Here is a 24,268-nt window from a genome sequence, read left to right on the forward strand (position 1 = left end):
ATACAGAAGTGGAAGTAAGTAAATATTTATTTTAAAAAGGAAGGAAAATGTAATATATAATCATTGTTTTCCCAAAAAGTAGTATGAACTCCTAAAAAAAAAAAAGAAAGAAAGAAAGAAAAATGGACAAGGGCAAGGCTGGGGGAAGACTGGAAAAGGGCACAGTGGGTAAAGGCATTGCTGCAAGCCTGGTGACTGAGCTCAATCCCTGGGACTCTCCTAAAGGTGGAGGAGGACTGGCTCCACACAGGTGTCAGGTGTCTGGCTTACACACACACACACACACACACACACACACACACACACACACACACAAAAGCACGACACAGGCACACACATATGTACATAATAATAAATTTTTAAAATTTTTACTGGAAAGAAATTGGTCACAAAGATACCTCCCCCCCCCAAAAAAAAGGGAGGATGAGGACTGTCAGTCAAAAAGATACTAGGGAGGGCTGCAAAGGTGGCTCAGCGGGTAAGAGCACTGGCTGCTCTTGCAGAGGACCTGGGTTCAGTTCCTAGCACCCACACTGTGTCTGACAACCATCTGTAACTCCAGTTCCACAGATTTGATGCCCTCTTCTGACCTCCCTGGGCGTCAGGTGTGCATGTGGTGAACACACAGGCCAAAGACTCAGACAGATAAGATGATTAATCTAAAAAAGTTATTAGGGGAAAATGCATATTTAGATATGATTTCAAAATCATATAGATTAATAATAGTCATTCAAAGAAATATGTTCTATGGCTCCATGCACAATGAGTTGGAAAAGTTAGAAATGAATGTGTAATGTTAGAAGTCCTACACTTAGGAAAGAAAGCAAGAGCAGAAAGCCTGAGGAAACAAAAGGAAGCTTGGGACTAAGCGACCATAACAAATACATGCAAATCTCCTGACAACTCTTATCATGTCAGTCACGTGAACACAAGCATCCCCAATGCAGCATGTGGTCATGTGTGCAACGCCATGACGGGGAGTCACCTTGGGCAAAATCTGGCCAAGAAAATGTAAGAGGCCAATTGAGGTGGTGCACACCTTTAATCCCAGAACTTGGGAGGCTGAGGCAGGTGGATCTCTGTGAGTCTGAGGTCAGCCTGGTCTACAGAACGAGTTTCAAACAAACTAGCTCAAAGATATATGATTAGATCCAGTCTTAAAAAAAACAAAAAACTCAAAAAAACAAATAAACAACAAAAGCACACACATGCAAGCAACACACCACACACACATATAAGCACACCACACACACACACACACTCAAACACACTACACATGTATACATATACAAGCATACTACACACACACATACACATATACACACAAGCATACCACACATTCATACATAGCAAAAAAGAATCCCACAAAACCCCACAAAGATCTTTGCCTTTGAAGCACTTGACTTCAAGGATAAACCAAAAAAGGTTTAAATTTCCTCCATACAGACAGACGAAAGGCTGAACACTTAGGAGAACAAAGGGGCAGGACACTGGAAGCAACGGGAGGCAGCACAGAACACGCTGACATGTAGGTAACACAGGGGATGCGGCTTGGGAAGGCGATGTCACCTGATTTCTGTGAGGCACAGCATACGCGGCATCTCTGCCGTCTCCCACATCCTTCCAGGTGCTGGACTCCGACTCCCTGAAACTGGTTGACACCTGCGTTTCGGCATCCCCATCCTCCTCGTGGTCTACAGTCTCCAAGGACGGCAAGGAGGTTCTTTCTGGCGCATTCTGCCAGCTTTGCCTGTGTTAGGTCATTAATAAATAAAATAAGCAAAGAAGCAGTTTAGCACCTGGCATTGATATTGAATCACATTTATTTTTATTTACTTATTGTGTAAACAAGATCTCACTACACAGCCCAGGCTGGCCCAAACCCCTAATCCTCCTGCCTCAGCCTCCCAAGTGCTGGGATTACTGGCACACACCACCCCACCAAGCTGTTACACACATCTTAAATGCACTGTCTCCAAGTCCACGCCAAAGAAGTATTTAAACTGTAAAAAACAAGGAAGCTGAATGACGACAGTGTCTGCTCTCCCGGCTCTGTCCCTTTAAGTATTTCTTTTCTTTTTTTCAAGACAGGGTTTCTCTGTGCAACAGCCTTGGCTGTCCTGGAACTCACTCTGTAGATCAGGCTGGCCTTGAACTCCAAAGTGCTTGGATTAAAGGCGTGAGCCACCACCAGCCTGGCTTCCCTCTGATTTTCACTGTTATGAACACAACCCTGTGATGCAGCAAGGATTAGTTCTAGAAAGCAAACCATGGTGTGGTACGTTGCTGCACCCAACATAAACAAATAATGCGACAAATCACTTCCTGAACCCCAAACCATGTAGAAGCAGTTGTCTTATCCACATGGTTTAAATAGCTCAATCTGTGCATGCATCATGTGTGTGTCTGTGCGCAGGTGGGTATGTGCTTGCGTGCATGCATGTGTGTGCATGTGTGTGTATGTGTTTCTTACTGAAGTTGAACAATTTTCCGTAATTTACCTGAGCCACCATTTTTTTTTTTTGCTGTCAATTGTCTCAATGGAATTTGTTTGCTTCTAGTGTGTCCAATTTGAAATAAGCTTTATCTACTAAAATTAAAACCCTGTTTTCAGTCAGGTGGTGGTGGTGCACACCTGCACTCAGGAGGCAGAGGCAGGTGGATCTCTGTGAGTTCGAGGCCAGCCTGGTCTACAGAGTGAGTTCCAGGACAGCCAGGGCTCGTCTTGAAAACAATCCTCATCTTGAAAACAAAACAAAACAAACTTGTTTTCATGTTTAATACAAGTATTTACCCTGTTCTATTAATTTTGTTTTGAGTGTGTACATTTTTTAACATACGGATAATTAAAAGAAAAAGACTTTTGGCCGGAGGCACAGCTCAGCGGGACAGCTTTTGCCTAGCATGTAGAAAGACATAGGACTGAGCCTCTACAACTGGAAAACAACGACTTTTATTGTTTGGTTTTTGTTTTAAACAGGATCTCACATAGTCTAAGCTGGCCTGAAATTCACTATATAGTCAAGGATGGCCTTGAACTTCCGTCTCCCAAATGCTAAGATTACAGATGTGGACCACAATTTCCGGGCCCCTTGCCCACACCCCACCTTTATTTCACCTTTTAAATTCCTAGTTTAGTACACAGCAGCAGACGGGCACTCGAGTTCACGGTCTTAACACAGATGACCATCTGGAACGATCCTTTCATCCCCAAGGGACTGACCGGGGTGTGGCTTGTGCTGATTGGTTTTCAAACCACGCTAGTGTAGGTACTGAAGTCCTTCTCCCGATCTGTCAGGGCCGCCTCCTGCCTCTGCTCTGAACTGAGTGACCCTGTGCTGCTCTTGATGCTTTAGCCCCTGCTTTAAGATACGGCAGGGCTAACCCAGTTATCCTTTGATAATTTTATATCCTTCCTCCTTCCAGTGAACTTTAGGGTCACATCCATATTTTCAGTTCAATTTAGCCAAAGCGTAATTCTTAGAAGAAAAACTAGCTGTTTTCAAAATGGGGTCAAGATTTCATTTTGATACTGGTCTAGCTACGTTGTCTAGGTCAGGCCCCCTGCCCCTGGCTAGAGTCAAGATGGAAATGTAAAATCCCATGGCACCCTGCTGTAGTCCTGCCTGCCTGGGAAGCAAAAGCATGAGGAATACAGTCTTAGGCCATCCTAGTCCGTACAGGAAGACCTTGTCTCAAAAAAAAAAAAAAAAAAATCAAAGCACAATTAATGTCCCTGTCAGTGCCTCCTGGACACAAGTGATGAAAGCCTGGTGACCATGATCACCACATGGCCCTGGAGCTGCCCTCTGCTACCACGAGGGGACACACAGCTATACCATGTCCCTACCGAAGCCTCAGCTCTGAGGTGGTGGCATAGGGCTCGATGATGCTGTCCTTTTCAACGTAGGAGGCGTCACTCTCAGACAGGGACCTCTGGCGAGGCTGGGGAATGGCAACCGTCTGTCCAGTCAATGTGGTTGTCAGGATGACCGCAGCTAGAGCAGACCTGTGAACAGAAACATCCCAGAGGCACCGAGGAACGGACGGACATTCAAGCTGCAGGCTGAGCTGACACGGTTAACCCACCGCAGCAACGGACTGATTAGCCACTGACAGCTCGCTCACAGTCCAAGATAGCCCATCTCGTTGACAGCCCATGATAGCCTATCAGTACCCCCATTTCATTCTCACATTGACCGCAGAAATCAAATTTATGCCGTCCATTCTTAGAGGAATTAACTGATATGTAAAGACTTTCTCTAGTCAGTAAGATGTGACCACACCAGGTTGTCAATCTACATAGTTCGACATGCAAAGTCTATATTCAAACACTTTTCTATTAAAATGAAAGAACAGAATGAAATAAAAGAATGAGATAAAGGAAGACTTACGCCAGGTGTGGTGACACACATTTTTGATTTCAGAACTTGGGAAGCAGAGGCAAGTGGATCTTTGTGAGTTGGGGACCAGCCTGGTTTACATGGGAGCTCCTGATAAGCCTGGACTATATAGTGAGATCCTGGCTTTAGGTATATATGTGTGTGTGTGTGTGTGTGTGTGTGTGTGTGTGTGTGTGTGTAAATAAACACATACACACATTACTTGTAATGATGAAAAGACCCAACGATTAAAACACACGTCTGTATTTCCAGTGCTAGCAGGCCAGCCAGCCTAGCAAAAAGGCAAGCTTCTGATTCCATGAGAGACCTGTCTCAAACCAATATGGAGAACAGAGAAAGATACCACTGGACAAACTGCATGCTCACACGTATATAAACCATACCCACCACACATACGCACATTAAAAACAAATCCAAAACAAAACAAAGAACTCCATCATCCCTAGTACTGTTCCCCACCATCACCCCAAGTGCAGTGTTCCCCACCATCCCTAGTGCTGCTGTGTTACCGACCCTATTTTTCAGCTTACTCTGGCTCACAGACCCACAACCCTTAATCTTACCTAAGGATGTCTTAAGTATTGCCTTTTCCCTTGAACCTTGAAGCAGCTTCAGAGAGCCGCAGTAAGAAGCAGCCTTGTATTATTTACAGCCAGCCTTTTCAAACACACCTAAGCTTAGAACAATGAGGTGAGTTGTTCAAGTCCCTACAGAACCACAGGATGTGGAGTTGGTTGCCAGGGAAACCAGCCAGGTCCCATTACCTACCCTGGGCAGGGGGAGCAGGGCTGCTGGAGGTGCTGACCAATGTCAATCATTGCATCGGCCGCACCTACACACTGAAGCTTCCGTACACACAAGATCAGTGTGTGTGTGTGGGGGGGGGGGGAGACTGGCTTCCACCACCAGCACTCATTTCCCCCAAAACGAGTCGTTTGGGGAGCCTGAGGAATACGTGGGAACTTCCAGGAAGGCGAGGACAGCACATCTCAACTCCAAGGAGACAGAAACACTTGTGCCTGGGACCTCTCCACACCTCGCCCTATCTGGGTCCTTTAAAACCTCCTCTTGCAGATGTACAGGAGTTAACTTCTTCCACACTGAAGCCTGTCATCCAAGGCAACCAGAATCCATGACCCGGCACCACAGTCACACACAGCTCAGAACCTGGCTCCTGGTCCCGGGCCAGGGTCATTCATTTCTAGCTCAGTACAAACCATCTCTAGTTCCAAGGGCTGTGTTTTGCATCTTCCCTAGGATCTGAGAGCCACTCTATCAAATCCAACATAAAGACATGATTGTGAACTGGTTTATTTCCAGTCAGAACAGGGGCAAAATCACCCCGGCTTATGTCTGGTCTCTGAAGAGGGGGCCAGGCAGTGTGGGGAGGGGGGGGTTGCTGAGGATCTGATATAACCTTTAGGTCCATAACTTAATTATATTAGAGAAGACCCAGCTGTCTCCCACTGAAGAATTAATCGTGACAAGGAAGAAGTCTGGAGTGACACGTTGATTACTGTTAGGTGAGAGGACAGGTGGGGAGTGGCTTTTCCCCATCACCTTGGAACTACACCCACTGAATGCCCAGAAATCGCCAGAAATCGGCCTTTCAACATAGACCTGGCAAAATGGCTCCCACAAAGAACAGTGCCAAGCAGGGCCGTTCTATCACCCACAAAGGGTAGGACAGCAGCAACACTCACAAGCACACCCCAGAAACTGTCTCTTGAAAAAGACCAGAAATGCACCACAAGGCTAAACGAACAAGAGCTAGCCTGCCCCAACTGTGTGGAACTTCCAAGAAAGTGTGCTGGAGATGAGTCAGCCAACGGTCTCTATACCTTAGCTGCTGTGGATGTCCATCACCTTCCAAAACCTGCAGTCAGTGTGGATGGAAACGAATCAGCTTGCACTATCGAGATCCACATTTCTGAGCAAACTGGCCAAACCAGACGCTGGTGAGGGCAGGAAGTAACAGGCACTCACATGCAGTAGAAACACAAATCCAACTGGGAAATCGTTCGGCAATCACTTCAAAAAATAAAAGATTCTTTTAAGAGAGGCTGGAGAGTTGGCTCAGCAGTTCAGAGCACTGGCTGCACTTCCAGAGGACCTGGGTTCAATTCCCAAATCACGGCAGCTCATAACTGTCAGTAACTCCAGTTCCAAGGGATCCAACACCCTCACACAAATGCACACACAGGCAAAACATCAAAGCACATTAAAAAAAAAAAAACAAGAAAAAGCAAGAAAGAAAGGAAGGAAGGAAGGAAAGAAGGTAGGAAGGAGGAAGGAGAGAGGGAGGGAGAGAGGGAGGGAGGGAGGGAGGAAGAACTTTCTAGCGAGCCCACAACATGCTTACTACAAAGCAGTATCTCTTTGCTTTGCTGACAATGGAATGGGAAGCTAACCCTCTAGCTACTGCTCAGGCTGTCTCATTGACACAGCACACACATTGACGAGCTGGACAGACCACCTTTGTAGTAGGTGGGCCTACTGCCCTGACATTTGAAGCAAGTGATCAACACCCGAACCTCACAGCTGTCCCCAAATAAAGAGGAGCACAGGGCCCTCTCACAGTGTTACCCAGAAGATGACAGAGGCACAGAGTGCTCACTAATAACGGCTATCCGTGTTATGTGCTGCAGGAAATATCAAACACTAGAACACCGCAGAGGTTGTTCCTACTCCAGCGTTAGAATCCAGGAACTAGCTCGAGTATGCTGGGTAAATGCTGACTCACCAAGTCCTGTTCCCAGCCCTTCAGAGTTTACATTCTATTCAAAGGCACAGAATATCCCAGGACGAAAGAAGACCAAATAGAGCGGCACTCTGGAGTGGAATTATCCTTACTAACAGTTAGTAACTCATTGTATTCTATGGCTTAAAAACAGACTAGATGTGGACTGCGGAGGTGGCTCGGAGGTTAAAGAGCACGCACTGTTCTTGCAGGGGACCTGAGTCTGGTTCCCAGCACCACGCTGGGTGGTTCACAACCACCCACAGCACCAGCTGCAAGGGACTGGATTCCAAGAGTACCCGCATCCAAGTACACACACACACACACACACACAAAGGCACAAGTATATACACATAATTTAAATTTGTTTGTTTGTTTGTTTTGCTTTTCAAAAAAGGGTTTCTCTGTAGCTTTGGAGCCTGTCCCAGAACTTGCTGTGCAGACAAGGCTGGCCTTGAATTCATGGAGATCCGCTTGTCTCTGCCTTCTGAGTGCTAGGATTAAAGGCACACGGCACCACTGCCTGGTTAAATTTAAAAATTTTAAAGAACAGCAACAATTTTAAAAAAAATCAGACTAGCTAGGCATGGTGGCTCACACTTATAAACTCAGCTCTTAGGAGGCTGAGGTGGGAGGACTGCTTTGAATGCAAGGTCAGCCTGGGCTACAAGACCCAATAAAAAAACAAACAAAACAAGTCTAAAGTTTCCCAGTGTCTAAAATCTTGACAGATACAGGCAGTGGTCCCAGGAATGGAAAGAGAGTTGGCTGACTGGTACACCGAGCACTAGGAGATGAGGAACACCAGTTCCTAGGGGGGAACATGTTCCTTCTTTTAACACAAAGTGGTTCTTTTAAGAGGCAAAATTGCAGCCAGAGGTGGGTGGTGCACGCCTTTAATCCCAGCACTCTGGAGACAGACCCAGGTAGATCTCTGAGTTTGCAGCCAGCCTGGTCCACAGAGCGAGTACCAGAGCGGCTCCACAAACATCTTCTTTTTTTTTTTAAATATTTATTTATTTACTTATTATGTATACAATATTCTGTCTGTATGCCTGCAGGCCAGAAGAGGGCACCAGACCTCATTACAGATGGTTGTGAGCCACCATGTGGTTGCCGGGAATTGAACTCAGGACCTTTGGAAGAGCAGTCAGTGCTCTTAACCGCTGAGCCATCTCTCCAGCCCCCCACAAACATCTTCTTGAAAAACAAGAAACAAACAAAAGGCAGAACTGTATTTAGAAAGAAAGAAATGTTTGCGTAGTTCTCCTGAAAGCACTATTAACCTGATGAACACATGGCTGAGATGCAGAGCACAGGCAAGGCCCTGGCTTCCGTTCCGTGGAGAAAGAAAGAAGGGAGAGAAGGAGGAAGGAAGGATTAACTTAAACTCGGTGCTCCCTGTTTCATAAGCACCAACTGCATCCAATCATAAAATCTGAGATCCGACATTGGAGGACACGGACCCCCAGTAAGTCCATCATTCCTTGGAGAAGCTGGATTACATACCATGGGACAGCGGTAAATATTGCCAAGGGTGTGATTCTAGCCCCTCTACGTGTGACCTATTGGTCAGGGCTCAGTACTTGATGGTCTTGAGACCTACCTGGGTCTCTCTGGAGATGGCTTGGGGCTTCGGGGAGGAGGTGTGCGTGGCACAGCTGGCTTCGGAGCAATGCTGGCTGCTGGGAGGAAGCCATGGATGATGTGATTCTGCACAAAGGAAACCCAGGGCAGATCACTGGGAGGGAGGAAATCAACTGGGTCCCGCCCCACCCCCACCTCCCAAGCTGAGGCCACACCAGAGATTCAGTCCTGTCCCCTTCGTCCCCAACTGCCATTCGTCAAGGCAGTACACGCAGCAGGGCACACCACCATGCAGCCCACGGAGGAACCCTTCTCGTTCTCCCCCTCACCGCAGCTTTCCTGACTGACTTCAAGGGCCGGCGTGGCTGGGTTAATCAACACCGGGTGCAGGACAAGGCACACCTTTGGGGGTCTCTGTTTTCCAGAGGGCACTAACAGAGCTGGGATAACCTACCCTACGTATGAAGAGAACCAACTCATGGGACAGGGGGCTCAGATGGAAGAAAGGGGACATAAGCTAAGCAACAGCATTGGTCTTTCTTCGCTTCCTCGTCTGCCGAGCTATGAGGCAGCACCCACTACATGCTCCTGCCACCACGGAGCCACCCACTGCCACACCTTCCCCACTACGACAGACTATAACCCCTCAAAACCAGAGATCAAAATAAACCTCTGCTCCCAGAGGTTACTTCTCATAAGGTCACAGCCAACACGAAAAGTCGTTAACACACTGACCGTTCCCTTCCAGGCTTCCCACGCACAGAACTGTCCCCAGTGAAGTCACCCAGGCCTTCCCATCCCTGAGCAACAGGTGCCTTCTCTCAGCAGCTCTAGAACCGAGCATACTGACTCAGGTCTGATAGGAGCTTGACTCCAGGTGGCTCATCTCGAAGATGCGCAGTAAGGAAGGTGGGCCTGTACTCATGACGGAAGTCAGAGGGAACCCCACTCCACTTTAGGGACCTGGGGGCAGGGGTGTCTTTTGAGCATCTGAGCCCTGCCCAATCTTTGTTTTCTGAGCACCAGCCACTCCCTCGCACCTGCTAGAGACAAGTTGCCATGACAACAGTGAAGATGCTGTCTTCATCCTCGGGGACACAGAGTGGGAAAACACCCACACGGGTGTTATAGAACACAGAACTATGCAAAATGGCAAGGGGCAAGGGAAATCAACTGGCCCAAGGAAAGTAAGGTTCCTTCAGGGTTTTTTTTATTTTTTGGTTTTTTTTTTTTTGCCTTTTTAAAAAAGATTTATTTATTTATGTGTATGAATGTTTGTCTACCCATATTGTATACATATTGCATGCATGCCTGGGCCTGTGGAGGTAAGAAGAGGACATCAGATCCCTTAGAAATGGAATTTCGGAGGGTTGTGAGCCACCATGTGGAGGCTGGAAGTTGAACCCAAGTCCTCTACCAAAGCAACAAGTGATGTTAAGCACTGAGTGATCTCATGAACACTCAACATGAACAAGAGAACTGACAGAACCATAGTGGCAGGTGACTGTCGTCAGGAAAGAGGACAGAAGGAATGGGTGGATCATTTGCAGTTATTTCTGGGGGCTGGAGAAATGGCCTAGCGGTTAAGAGCATATACCACTCTTCCAGAGGACCCGAGTCCAGTTCCCGACACCAACATCACATAACTTCAGCTCCAGGGAATCCAATGCCTCTGGATTCCACAGGCACTCATGCGCAAGTGCACAAACTCACACTTAAGACACACAAAGCTGGGCTGGAGAGATGGCTCAGAGGTTAAGAGCACTGACTGCTCTTCCGGAGGTCCTTTCAATTCCCAGCAACCACATGGTGGCTCACAGCCATCTATAATGAGATCTGGTGCCCTCTTCTGGCCTGCAGGCATGGAGGTTGAACACTGTGTACATAATAAATAAATAAATCTTAAAAAAAAAAAGACACACAAAGTGGTACACGCCTTTAATCCCAGCACTTGGGAGGCAGAGGCAGGCAGATCTCTATGAGTTCAAGGCCAGCCTGGTCTACTGAGTTCCAGGGCAGCCAGGGATACACAGAGAAACCCTGCCTCAGGAAAAAAAAGAAAGAAAGGAAGAAAGAAAGAAAGAAAGAAAGAAAGAAAGAAAGAAAGAAAGAAAGAAAGAGAAAAAGACACATATTAATCTTTTTTTTTTAAAGGTTATTGCATTCAGTGACAGAATGGTTGCCTAAGTGTCCCAAAAGCACCTGTAGTAGTTACTTTATCCCACTCCCTTGAGACAGGGTCTTACTGTGTAGCTTTGATTAGTCTGGAACTCACTATATAGACCAGGCTGCCCTTGTACTAAGAGAGGTCTGCCTACCCCTAGTTCCAGAGTGCTGCGATTAGAGGTGTGTGCCATACTTATTATTCCTGGCCAAAAAAAAAAAAAAAAGATACCGAGCACCACGAAACACGAAATCAAGTTGGCATGATTAACAGATTGTAGTGGGTGGGAAGGGTATGTGTGTCCATGAACTGCTGGAGTGCTGGAGTCAAAAATCCTAGAAAAATGAGTGAAAGCCACGTGTGGCGTAAAAACCACAATCTCGGCACTCGGGACAGAGGCAAGAGAATTGTGGGGAGTTTCCTGAGCTACACAGTTAAGACCCTGTTTCAAAACCAAATCCAAACATAAGAAAAATAACACAGCAAGGGATCAGAGACTGAGTCTAGGAAGACAACACATGGCACACGGTGGCACAGTGGCCTTAGGAAGATCTGGAAGGCCATAACCAGATACAGGAGCAGAAAATGCCAGTGTGTCTAGAGAGTGAGGTGTGTTGGGACGGGGAACAGAGGGTTCTACTAACGGCAGTGGCAGGATCAGATCTGCGGGTTTAAATGTCCCCGTCATTGCTCTGCAGACAGCAAATCTCGGAAACTTCTGAGGTGAAAACAGAGAACCTAGGAAAGAGCTGATTATGAAGCAGTTCAGATGGACAGAGGCCGAGGTCGGGGTGGGCATGACCTAAGGAAGGGCAAATGCGATCGACCTGCTAAGGCGAGTACGTGGTGCGGGGAGGAAGTAAAAATGACTTCCCTGCGGATATCCGACCATGGAGCAGTTTTAAGTAAGACGGGAGTGAACTCCCGGCCAAGGGGAGAATCCTAACGGGGAGACAATGATTTCTGGACGTGGCGGACTCTGGAGATGAAGGATTCTTTGGAACACGAAGTCAGGGCTTCTGGAACTGAGTGCTCTCGGGCAGTGCCACCGCCTTGCTCCCTGAAAAAGCAAGCCCTACTCACGAACTGGCCCCGGCGGTTCCTGCGGAAGCTGAGGAGCATCCTGGTTGTGGGATGTGGGCTTCGGTACCCGGCCCGGGACTAGCTGGGGGACAGCCCAGCTCCCGCGGACCCAGAGACTTCACAACAAACATGCCTCCCATTGGCTCTGTTTTGAGTCTTAACCAATCAAAGTCAATTTTACTCTCACCCGTTGCTCTTGACAACGTAACAAGGCGTCATTCAAATTCCAGCCAATGAGGAGGCAAACTGAGTCTTCCGTTCTATTACTGGTTCCACTAGAAGTCAATCTTGTAAAATTAGCCAATCCGACATTGAGGAAGGCGGGCAGAAATAAAAATGGGGAGGACCGGACTGTGGGAACACGGAAGTGGCATGGCCTCAGGTGCTGTGCACGGAGATTCAAGATCTTGGCACCGTGAGCTTCCCTGCTGGTTCAGTCTCACATAGGGACTGGACAGAGGAGCTACCCTCAGCGCCCTGTTAGGACACCAAATCTCAGGAAGGTGCTTAAAAAGAGGAACGGAGTGACTACGACAGGATTCTCCTGGTTTTACCCCGGCGTGGTGGCGCGCGACTCTCATTCCAACCCTTGGGAGGCTGAATTAGAGTTCAGCCTGAGCTACCAGCCAGCTGTCAGTAGAGAACCAAGCTTCACAATAAGACCTAATATTATTTTCTTAAAAGAAGAAATTTCTGGAATTTTGATTTCGGTTGATAGAATTCAATGACTGAAAAGCCACTCTGCAGATCCTCTCAGAGAAGCCGGGACTTAGTGTAGAACCGTGTGCAACAGCCCGCTCTAGTGGGGTCTTGTGTTTTTGTCATTAGACCAAAACCGCGGATGGAAAGGAACTCTCCGGGTGGTACAGGTCCCGTGCACGTGCCCCTGGGGCATATTGTGGCTAATGAGAAGTGGCGCGGGTCCCAACTGGCTCAGGAGCTGCAAGGTTAGTGAGTGGGCTGCCTTCTGTCATACTCCTTTCTTCCCATCATATTAAAGGGGAAGGAGGAACGCTGGGTATGGTGTAGTTTCTTCCACCAGAAATTGAAGCAGGGATTGAGTTGGAGACCACCTGGGCTACATAGCAAGTTCAAGGCCAGCTAGGACTATGACAGCCTGCCCCTAAATAAATAAATAAAATGAGACTGGAGAGATAGCTCAGCGGTTAGGAGGACAGATTGCTCTTGCAGAGGACCCTGGTTTGATTCCCAGCACAAACGTGGTGGCTCAGACTCCTCCCTCTTCTGAGCTTTGGGGCACTATATACGCACATGTGCACAGACATAAATGCAAGTAAAATATACACATATTTTTTTTTATTAAAAAGGGGCTCTAGAAATGGCTCCATCCCCAGGACCCCCATTGGGCTCCTCATACTGCTTTTAATTCTGCTTCAGAGGATTTGATGCCCTCTTCTGGCCTCTCCGGGTACCTGCACACATGTGCATACATGTACACACACATACACACACACACACAATTTTAAAAATGAATCTTCATACAAACACATTCTAACTGTAGCAACAGATAACTCCTTATTACCTGGAATTCCTCATCACTTTTCTTGTCTGTGTTTTAAGGAAAAGTTAAACTCGTGTTTGAGGAGGGTCTGCCATTGGCAGATTTTTACCTGTCCAGCAGATCTTGCATTCTCTATGTCACTGAAGCAGATTTGGTGGCCGGACATGGCTACAGAAAGAGGCTTGTTCGTGTTAGAAATGTAAGTACCGAATCAGAGGTGCTGAACTCCAACATCTCCCTGCATCTCCATCACCCATCTCAACCTTCCCAAGCCCTAAGGGATGAGTTTCTGAACTTTAAAAGGAAGCATGCTACCAAATCACTTGCTGTCTTTTCTCTTGAAGTCTGGACATCTTCAAGGGATTGTAATAGTTGAAAAAACACAGATAAGTGAGCAGTACTTCTCAGCAGTCCAGAAGTTTACCGTGCTCGACCTTGGGATGGTGTTGCTCCCAGTGGCCAACCAGTTGGAAGCATCCTGCCTCATTATCCAGTTGGTAAGTACCAGGCTCTTCCTTTCCAATATCCCATCCAGGAGATTCTCCATTTGCCTCTGATCCTTACGAAAACTGCCTTTATTATAGTGGTATTGGTTTCTCTAAGTGTTTTTTTAAGATTTATTTTTATTTTATGTGTGTTAGTGTTCTCACCTGCATGTATGTCTGTGTAAGGACGCCAGATCTCCTAGAACTGAGTTATCATGTGGGTGCTGGGAATTGAACCCTAGTCCTCTGGAAAAATAACCAGTGCTCTTAACTGCTGAACAATCTGCCCAGCCATAAACATTTTTTGTTTTGTTTCTGTTTGTTTATTTTTTCAAGACAGGGTTTCTCTGTTGTAGCCCTAGCTGTCTTGGAACTCGTGCTGTAGACCAGGTTGGTCTTGAACTTAGAGATCCTCCTGCCTCTGCCTCCCAAGTTCTGGGATTAAAGGTGTGCACCACCTGGCTTTCTCAAAATAATTTTGATGTTGGGCCTCTTGTAGCTGAGCGTACAGGCGTGTGTCACCACACTGGGTTTTAGGCCGTGCTGGAGATTGAACCCAGGGCTTACCGCATGCAAGGCAAACACTCTGCCAACCAAGTGACACCTCTCTGATTTCTTGAAACCTTTGCACTGATGACGGTTACAAAGGGAACAAGCTGGAGCTCTGATTTTGACCTCCAGGCTGCACTGACGCTATCATTATCCTGCATTTGTACTACTAAAAAATGGCAGCTGGCAGCCCCTTTATCTCTTTCTAGCGTGCCATTGTTTAAGTATCACACTTTCTTGGTTTGTTCTTTGTTTGTAGGGTGTCCCCCTCCCCCATAGAACCTCCTGTAGCCCAGACTGGCCTCGAGCTCCTGGTCTTCCTGGTTCTACTTCCCTAGTCCTTCAAATCACAAATATTTACCACCATTGTGTATAGAATTATTGCATTTCTTTCTTTTTTTTAATATTTTCATTTTACTTGCATTGGCGTTTTGTCTGCATGCATGTGTGAGGGTGTGAGGTCTTGGGGTTACAGACAGTTGTTAGCTGCTACGTGAATGCTAGGAATTGAACCCAGGTCCTCTGGAAGAGCATCAGTGCTCTTAACCACTGAGCCATCCCTCCAGCCCCGCATTTATTTCTTAAATAATCCTGAGCCTGGGGTATTGCTCAGTGGTTAGAACACTTGCTACACAAGCATGAGGACCTAAGTCTGACCTCTCCCAAACCCCTGGTGACACGCATGTAATCCTAGCCCTGGGGAGAGAGACAGGCAGATGCCTGTGGCTTGCTGGCCAACCAGCCTAGACCCTGCTTCAAACCACAAGCAGATGGAGCCTGAAGAACACTCAGGGTTGACCTCTGGCCTTCACATACATGCAAATGTGCATGCCCTGCGCGAATACACACACACAGCAAAAGTAAATGTCGTTGGTTTCTTGATTGCCCCGTTCCTGAGTTTCAGCTTCTCTGCTCGCTATACTTTCCTAGGGAGCTTGTTTGCTAAAGGATACCAGGTCTCACTAGGTAGCCCGGGTTGGCTTGCAGCTTATCATGAAGTCCAGGCTGACTTCACACTTGCAGTCCACTTACCTGAGCTTCCAGTCCTGGGAGTTTGGCATTATGCCATACCTGGTTCTTCTAGGGAACCTTTGCAAAAGTGTCACGGGCTGGCCAGTTGTTCAGTGGGGCTCGCTCTGAAGTGGCCCCATGTGTTCCATCCCTAGAGCACATACGGTGGAAGAAGAGATTCTGCTCCCACAAATTGTATTTGACCTCTGCATGCACGAGATGGCACAGGCATGCCTCCCCCAAATAATGTAAGAGAGCATTTCCCACCCACAACAAGCCCCAATAACAATTCGCAAAAGTCAAACAAATAAATACATTAATTAATAGAAATGGTTTCAGGAGGGAGGTTCCTGGAACAGGCCTACAGTCTCAGCTCTAGAGGCTAATCTGGGCTACACAGTAAGGCTGTCTCAAAAAAAAGTGACAGGATTAGATTATATCTAACTCTGAGGTAGACCACTTGAGGCCGAGTTCAATTCCTGGCTGGGGGGGGGGCGGGGAATGTGATATATGCGGTTTACCTCTGACTAGGATAGGGCCTGAGTATTTTTTTGGTATGTGAGTTATTGTGTTACTAAGGTTTATTTTTAAAAATCACGATTGTGCGTGCACTATATGTATACAGACACATATATCATGGCATGCTTGTAGAGGTCAGAGGACAACTTTGTGGGGTCCACTCTCTCCCTCCACCTTTGCCTGGATTCCAGGGATCGTGTGCAGCCACCTTGCCCAACTGAGCCCTCACAGGCCCCTGGGTTACTGCTGTTAAGTGGGTGGGCACCTAGGGTTGGGAAGGAAATTGGAAATGCAGGCAGGCCCATGGCGTCCTGACTTCTCTCTGCCACCTCCAGTATTCCGCCTATAGGAGAATGCGCACGTCAGCCTGGGTGTATGGTGTAACCACCACTAGCTGAAGGGTCTGTTTCTCCTTTGAGAGCTTGTAGAGGTCCTAGCGGGGACACAGCTGCTCTCACTCTTGACTGAAGAATGAGCCTATGTCAGCGACCTTTGTCCTCTTCAGTCAAATGTGCTTTGTTAGCAGAGTGGCAGGTGTCGTAGTCAGATTGTCGTCACACCCCTGATACCTCCTAATTTGTTCTTTGAGACAGGTTATCACTGTGTAGACCTGGCTAGCCTAGAGCTCACAGCATAGACCAGGCTGGTCCCAGATTCACAGAGCTACGTCTGCCTTAGCCTCCCCAGTGCTGAGATTGCAGGCACACACTAACTACCTTACGTGACTCGGGCTTCTCTTTTGTTAGGCAAACTGCTATAGGTCCTGTTTGAAACAGGTCTCTAAAATATTTTTTTTTACTTTTTTTTTTATCTATTTAAATAATCTCACCAACATGTAAGAATTGTATTTCTGGCATGTGCAAACCCATAAGCTGAACTAAATGGAAAAGCTGTGTTAAGGGGGCTGAGGAAATGCACAGTCGATATAGCAGCTGCCACAGATATGAGGGCCAAGCCCCTGAGAGTCCAGAATTCATGTAAAAAGCCAATGGTGGCCACACCGATAGCCCTGGTGCTGGGGAGGTGAAGACTGGAAGGTTGGTGGAGCTCATGGGCCATTCTTGCCAAGTTAGTGAGTCCTGGGCTTAGCAGGAGACCCTGCCTCAGGAAATAAAGTGAAGAGCAATAGAGGAAGCCACCCAGCGTCAGTCTCTGGCTCCCACACCCAGGCATGGACATGAGTATGACGAAGCATATGTATACACACATAAACCACACGCACACGTCTTACAGAAACTATCTCCACCAGAGGGCGCCCATGTGCTTTTTTCAATTTTCCCTTCCAGGTTCAGGAGCAAACCAGGGAGCCCAGCGGGAACCCTTTCCTCAGGAAGAAGCGGTGTGTGCTCTCGGAGCTGTCCCTTGTTCAGACGGTGCAGCAGATCCCAGGGGTGGGAAAAGTTAAGGCTCCTCTTCTGCTCCAGAAGTTTCCGACCATCCAGCAACTGAGTAACGCTTCCGTCCAAGAACTCCAGGAGGTAGTTGGACATGCGGTGGCACAGCAAATCCACACCTTCTTCACCCAGCCTCGGTGACGGCAGCCCCGCAGCTAACTTTTCCTCCTCTAGAAACCACAGCGTCTGGTTTCGTATTTAAAAAGGAAGAAAAATGTCCTCCTCTCAGTGGCAACAAGCGAAAGACAAAGCGAGGACCGATGTTGCTCGCCTGCCTTGTTGTCCGTCCAGGCGGCGACCTTATGGGCCTCGGGGACCGGGGACCGTGGGTGGCACTACCCACTTTCTGCTAAGATGAAAAGGATCCCGAGGGGATATTCAGGGAGAGCCAGAGAGTCACTGCAGCAGCAGCAGCAGCCAGCTCGAACAGGTTTCTATGGGCACCTTCCCTTGCAGCTGCCATTGAGAGGTCCTGTGAGGTTCCAGGCGCTGGCTGTGAGGACCGGGCACTGTGTAGGGAGTGCCCGTGTTCCCATGTCAGGGTCGCAGCTCAGGTCTTCTCCGCACACGACAGGTACCCGTGTTCTGGAGTCCCTGCCAATGTAAACAAACACCTCTCTTCCTTCATTCCTGCTTCCTCCCCTCTCAACGCAATAAAAACATTTTGTGCCGTAGATGAATAACAGTTCAGAAGAAATAATCCAAACGAAATAAAAGCAAAGAAAATATTAACTCAAACAACGAACACGACTATTTATTTAAATATGTATACAAACAGCCCCGGGGACAGTGGACACACTTTCCTAAAGGCATTTGCTTTCTTAAGATATTGCACAATAGAAAAATATAATTAAATCCTTGTGACTTCTCCAGTTAAGATGCACAGGCTACGTCTTTAAGCATATCACTTAAACTATGTCGACCATGACTATGGAAAAGAGTCACAGCGTCATCCAACCTATAGCCCCAAAGTCAAGTTAGTAGGTAGACACAGCTTAGAAAGTCAGGCCGAGGTTTCTGCTTGAGGAAGCTTACGTCGTTACCTTGTAAACTGCAGAGCTACTTCTTAACCCAAGACTCCAAAGACAGCTATATACCTCCTACTTTAAATGAAAAGAGAAACGTTTTGAGTATCAAACAACATATTATCTACCCTGTAGACAGTATCTCCCAACACCGCCGCTGTGTTAGCAACTGGTCAGCGGGATCAGACCGGAGGGAAAGCTGATTCTGGAAAAAGCCAAGGCCAAAAAAAAAAAAAAAGGCACTGAACTCTAGCTCTAGCTGGGAGATAACATTCAAATTGTAGAGGAATGACATAAAATGTTGCCATTTTCAGCTTATGAATTCCCAAGGAGTTAAAGCAGCCTGTTTTGTTTGTTTGAGACAGGGTCTCTATGTAGCCCTGGTAGTCCTGGAACTCATCACGTAGACCAGACTGACCTTGACCTCACAGAGATCTGCCAAGCAGCCTAGCTTCAGGATTCACCTCTAACCTGCCTCCATTTAAAGGTCATTTGAACTTGAGGTTAAGAAATCACTATTACCTTCCAAATCTCGACACTCAAATAGATACCAAGGTAGGTGGCTCCAATTCATTCCTTACAGTGCCTGAACATCATAACCCTGGCCATCACGAAGAGCCACATCACCTAGGCACTTCTGTGCCCTACTTTATAGAATAAATAACCGCAGCACTGTGCGAAAATCCCCACACCGCCGGGTTTCCCACCCGTCTCTAGAGGCGTCTTCTCACGTTCGTAAGCCCTTCAAACGCAAGTTCCCACTCGGAGAAGATGGGGCTGGAGAACGTTCCCGTCGTGGCTCAGGTGTTCAAACAGCCTCGTCGGCCGTGGAGTGAACTATGGTGTGCCCCCGCAGAGTGAACTATGGTGTACCCCCCCTCAGTACAGAGAGCTGTCCGAGTTGAGCAGGCTGAAGGGCGTGGGGAGTTTCTTCTTGGCTTGAGGCCTTGCCAGGCCAACCTCCGGGAGGCCAAGTGTGCTGACCGACTTCTGCCTGTTCTTACTGGTCCCCCAACTCAGAAAGGAGAGCTTCTTTGAGATCTTCTTGGCTTTGTCAGTTTTGTCATCGTCCATGGACAGGCAGATCATGGAGTATGTCTTCTGCATCCCCACAGAGTAAGTGGCACACTTATTATGCTGCCCGTAGGGAAGGAAGGAGAAGAGTGTTAGCTGTGACTAGATGGTTAGAAAGGATTGACAAGGCCGGGGTTCAAGCCAGGTGAGGTGGTGCACACCCGGAACCCCGGCACTCAGGAGGGAGAAGCAGGGGGATTAGAGACCCCCAGCCAGGCTTGGCTACACAATGTGCTGGAGTCACAGCGGATGCCGTACTGAGAACCCACAAGTCTGAGGCTCATACTGTGCACTGAAAGCACCCTCTCTGAAGTTAGGGTGATGGAAGGTTGGCGAGATGGCTCAGTGGGTGAAGGTGCTTGCTACCAAGCCCAACAACCTGACTTCAACCTCTGAACCTGTCTGAGGGAAAGGGGGAAAGACTCCTTAAGCTGCCCTGTGGCCTCCGCATGCACGCACACTATGGTGTGCTCATACAAATAAATAAGCGTTAAAAAAAATCAGGTTGATGTAAATCTAAAACTCGGGTGGCTGATGCTTTTATAAAATTAAGCTCTGAAAAGCTTCAAGGGGCTTCAAGATGGTTCAGCAGGTAAAGGCACCATGTGTGGAAGAAGAGAACTAACTGATGCCTGCAAGTTGTCCCCTGGCCTTCACATTTGCTCTACGGAACACACACACACACACACACACACAATAAATGAACAGAACTTAATGTGTAAGGCAAGGACAGAGGCTGTGTGCTGGTACACATTGTAACTGTTGCACTCGGGAAGCTGGGGTGGGGGCAGGGGGGCAGTCCGGAGTTTGCTGTTTGATTTTTTAATACAGGGGAAAATATGGGCAGGATATTTATGGTGAGTCTTCTTGTGTGCTGGTTAGTTTATTTCATCTTGACCCAGAATAGAGTTACTGGTAAAGAGGGAACCTGAATTGAGAAAATGCCTTTGTAAGATCAGTTTGTAAGGCATTTTCTTAATTAGTGATTGGTGGGGAAGGGCCCATCCCATTCATGGGCTGGTGGTCCTGGGTTCTATAAGAAAGCAGGCTGAGCAAGCCAGGGGAGCAAGCCATGTAAGCAGCACCCTCCATGGCCTTTGCATCAGCTCCTGCCTCCAGGTTCCCTCCAGGGAAATACTAAAAGCCTTGCTTAAGTTCTGGGCTCTTTGCCCTCACTGCCTTTGATGATGAACCGTTGTATGGAACCATGAGTGAAATAAACCCTTTTCCGGGTTGGAGAGATGGCTCAGCAGTTAAGAGCACTGCCTACACTTCCAAAGGTCCTGAGTTCAATTCCCAGCCACCACATGGTGGCCCACAACCATCTGTAATGAGATCTGGCACCCTTTTCTGGCCTCTAGGCATACATGCAGGCAAAATACTATATACATAATAAATAAATAATAATCTTAATAAACAATAAGTGAATCTTAAAAACAAAAAAACCGCTGTCCTCTCCAAGTTGCTTTTGGTCATGGTGTTCCATCACAACAATAGTAACCCTAACTAGTACACCTTAGACTCTGGTGATTTTCGATCAAGAGCCTCCCTTTCCTAGACTCCAACACACTCTGTCATTAAAGACAATGGAACTAAGTCTTGGAGGCAGACTGCAGGACTTTTACTATTTCCCAGCTTTCCCCTGCTCTGCGGCTGGCCGCCTTCTATCATAAGGCCTTTCTCCCAATCGTCAATTCCAGGACGTCAGCTCCAGTTAAATTCCACCTTGGCCTTCCTGCCTCCCCCACCACCATCCTTCAAAAGATGCAAACAGCCTGAGGCTATATCCCCCCACCCCCACCCCCCCACAACTGACTGGCTTCCCCGACCCTGTGTCTCCGAATAACACCCCTGACCGGGGCACTCCTGTCTTGCCCTCTGCTCCTAGCTGCCTGTTAGCACCCTCTCTGCTCACCTCTAACCTCTCAGCACAGATACCCTCCAGCGAGCCTGGCACTACATGCAATTGTGCTGGCCTCAGAGAGCAGGCCCTCCCTCCCGCCTGCTGCCTGGATTCCACTCCCTCTCCTCCAGGTACCAGGCCACACCCTGCATTCCAGCCTCACAGACGGTTCCTAGCAGACACAGGCTTGCTCTGCTATCCATGTATGTCTGCGTGCACATACCCCCACATTCTTGGAGAAGTGTCACTGACCCTCCCCCGCCTCCACCTTGCCAGGATCACTCAAGGGTCTGCTCGCATCCCAGGGCTTCTCTTCCTTTTCAGGCCTCTTTTTCTGTTGCTCCTACACAGCGTATCCCCTGCTACTGACCCTCCAAGCCTTTCTGGACCTTGTCTCGGACTGTTAGAGCTTAATGGAGCACTTCCGAAAACACTGCCTGATCAGACTCCTAAACCCTACTGCCAAACCCCTGAAAGCCCAGAGAGGGTATTAACTAGCTCAAGTCACACAGCTTGACAATCAGGGTCTGGCTCCAGCTCTTCTTTCCAAAGCATGGATTCCTTCCACTGTATCAGTAGTTCCAAACTGTGCCCTAGGGAGGAGCACGGATCCCACCAGTCAAAACAAAGCGTGGCAGGTGGCTGATGTGGGCGGGCACTGGGAAGGAACCCAGGGCATGCTAAGCAAGCGCTAGGTGACTGAGCCACATCCCCAGTCCTCACCATTTGAAGGAAATGTCGAAGGAAAGTCGTCATGAGCAGTGTTCAGAGGCCAAGAGATGGCTCAGTGGTTAAGAGCACCTGTGGCTCTCCCATGGGACCTGAGTTCAGTTCCCAGCACCATGTCAAAAGGCACACAACTGTTTGTAACTCCAGCTCCAAGGGACCTGCTGCTCTGGTGCCTGTTACAGGAAGGGTTGCTTGTTCATTCCTGGTGCCCAGAACCAAAATAATCACACAGAAACCATATTATTTAGATCACTGCTTGGCCCATTAGCTCTAGCTTCTTATCAACTAACTCCTACATCTTAATTTAACCCATCTCCAGTAATCTGGGCATCACCACGAGGTCATGGCCTACCAGCAAAGTTTCAGCATGTCTATCTCCTGTGGCGGCTCCATGGCTTCTTCTCCAACTCCGCCCTCCTTCTCCCAGCATACAGCCAGCACCTAGCTCTGTGCTGCCCTTGCCATAGGCTCAAAGCAGTTTCTTTATTCATTAACCAATAAAAGCAACACAGAGACAGAAGGACCTCCCACACCAGGCACCTGCACTCACAACCCACACGCAGACACACACCTACACGTAATTAAGACTAATCAACCAGAACTCTTCTTTTAAAAGCAAACAGTGCTCAAGTGTCTTTATCTGGAGTCTCACTTGGCTACAAAGAACAACCATAACAGCACTGGGCATCAATATCACACCTAGTACATAAACAAGTGGATCTCGAGCCCTGCCACAGGGGCCTTACCTACGCAAACTCACAGTGGCCTGTTAGGACCCCAAGGATACAGACGCTCCCCCCCACACACTGTATTGAGCTTCAGAGCTATTCGTGGACTTGCCCAAGGCACCTGACTAGTTAATGCCAAACTCAAATTCAGCCAGGCTGTGTGTGTGTTGAATGATTGCTTCCCCTCCTCCCCCCGCGCCCAGACAGGGTTTCTCTGTGTAACAGTCATGGCTGCCCTGGAACTCGCTCTGTAGACCAGGCTGGCCTCAGACTCACTGAGATCTGCCTCTCCCTGCCTCCTAAGTGCTGGGATTAAAGGCGTGTGCCACCATCGCCCAGCCAAACAGCTGCTTTTAACCACCATGTCTGGTTCCTTGTCGCCTGGTTCAAAGGCAGGGCAGCAACAGAAATAAACTTCTGATCAGTCATGGAAGCAGAGCAAGCTCTGTGGAGTCCAGATTCCTAGCAATGGTCAAGACCATGCACGGCTGCCTGTTTAACCTCTTCTCAGACAAACATCTGTGGGGGGGGGGGGCGTGATTGCCTTGCAGAAACACCATGGGTTTCGTGTATGTGTTCCCATCCCACCGCATGGGCTCCTTCCAGTGCCCTGTGAGTCTCAACGTCCTTGTCTGATTTGTTGTTGGCTGTTTCAAGGATGCTCTCACCTTGGGAGGCTATGGAAACTGTTATGGTGGCCTAGCTGGCAGAAATGGGGGTTCCCAGATGGGCCTTGAAGGTGATATCTGCTGATCTACCAAGGCATGAGGGCAAACAGACCCACTCCTGCTGCCACCCCCTCCCTACCGTGACGAACTGTGTCCCCTGAAGACAGGAGTCACTTTAAACCTCTCCTAAGTTGCTTACTTCAGTCATAGCAACATGAAGTCGACGAATACAGCTGCCAAATGCTACACATGAACATCGCGCATGCACACACACATGTGCGCACGTAAAGTCCACACCACTTGGCCAGATACCCATGGCCTGCCTCTAGGCAGCAGTTCTCCTTCTAAAACAAACACCAGACTATGTCAGCACCCTTCTGGAAAGACCGAATGGTTTCCAACCTCCGCCCTGTAAACAAGCCCTCCGCTCCACTTCCTGTAGTCCCCTCTGGTCACAGCACACTTGTTTAAGGGTCTTACGGGTCTCCCTCCCTCTAGAACTGTGCTCCTGCTGGTGCTGTGCTCAGCACACCCTTATTTGCTTTCTCTTTAAAAATTTGTTGTTTTATGTGTACAAGTGTCTGCAATGTCCAAGATGGCCAGAAGAGGGCGCCAGATACAGCTGTGCGCTGCCATGTGGGTGTTGGAGGCTGAACCCAGGTCCTCTGCAGGACCAGCAAGAGG

At 48.1% G+C, this 24,268-nt stretch overlaps 3 protein-coding genes across 4 annotated transcripts in view; 1 reads left to right on the forward strand and 2 right to left on the reverse strand.

Annotated features, from left to right (window-relative positions):
* Positions 1-12,133, reverse strand: part of Cep89 (centrosomal protein 89) — a 45,450-nt gene extending 33,317 nt beyond the window's left edge. For both annotated transcript variants that reach the window (XM_048448786.3, XM_085695533.2), the window contains exons 1-4: positions 11,978-12,133; positions 8,750-8,856; positions 3,851-4,009; positions 1,570-1,750 (exon numbers count right to left, since the gene is read on the reverse strand). In XM_048448786.3, the coding sequence (XP_048304743.3) occupies positions 1,570-1,750; positions 3,851-4,009; positions 8,750-8,856; positions 11,978-12,016 (486 nt within the window). In that variant the 5' untranslated portion in view covers positions 12,017-12,133. The remainder of the gene's footprint in view (positions 1-1,569; positions 1,751-3,850; positions 4,010-8,749; positions 8,857-11,977) is intronic.
* A 182-nt stretch (positions 12,134-12,315) lies between these two features.
* Faap24 (FA core complex associated protein 24) lies at positions 12,316-18,198 on the forward strand. The gene is made up of 4 exons (XM_048448782.3): positions 12,316-12,924; positions 13,559-13,698; positions 13,844-13,996; positions 17,350-18,198. Exons 1-4 carry the CDS (start codon positions 12,819-12,821, stop codon positions 17,596-17,598), a joined length of 648 nt encoding a protein of 215 aa, XP_048304739.2. The 5' UTR covers positions 12,316-12,818; the 3' UTR covers positions 17,599-18,198.
* Rhpn2 (rhophilin Rho GTPase binding protein 2) overlaps positions 18,186-24,268 on the reverse strand; it is a 57,621-nt gene continuing 51,538 nt past the window's right edge. Inside the window, exon 15 of the mRNA XM_087906301.1 lies at positions 18,186-19,619. Within this exon, the coding sequence (XP_087762427.1) occupies positions 19,362-19,619 (258 nt within the window). The 3' untranslated portion in view covers positions 18,186-19,361. The remainder of the gene's footprint in view (positions 19,620-24,268) is intronic.

This window comes from Myodes glareolus, chromosome 1 (assembly GCF_982192425.1).
Source record: "Myodes glareolus chromosome 1, mMyoGla1.1, whole genome shotgun sequence".
Classification (NCBI taxonomy): domain Eukaryota; kingdom Metazoa; phylum Chordata; class Mammalia; order Rodentia; family Cricetidae; genus Myodes; species Myodes glareolus.

Bases quoted from the DNA above. Each gene is read 5' to 3' on its own strand.
- Faap24 (XM_048448782.3), top strand. From the start codon at position 12,819: ATGGAAAGGAACTCTCCGGGTGGTACAGGTCCCGTGCACGTGCCCCTG. The intron at 13,699-13,843 runs GTAAGTACCGAA...TTTCTCTTGAAG, and splicing joins GGCTTGTTCGTGTTAGAAAT to TCTGGACATCTTCAAGGGAT. The intron at 13,997-17,349 runs GTAAGTACCAGG...TTTCCCTTCCAG, and splicing joins CCTGCCTCATTATCCAGTTG to GTTCAGGAGCAAACCAGGGA.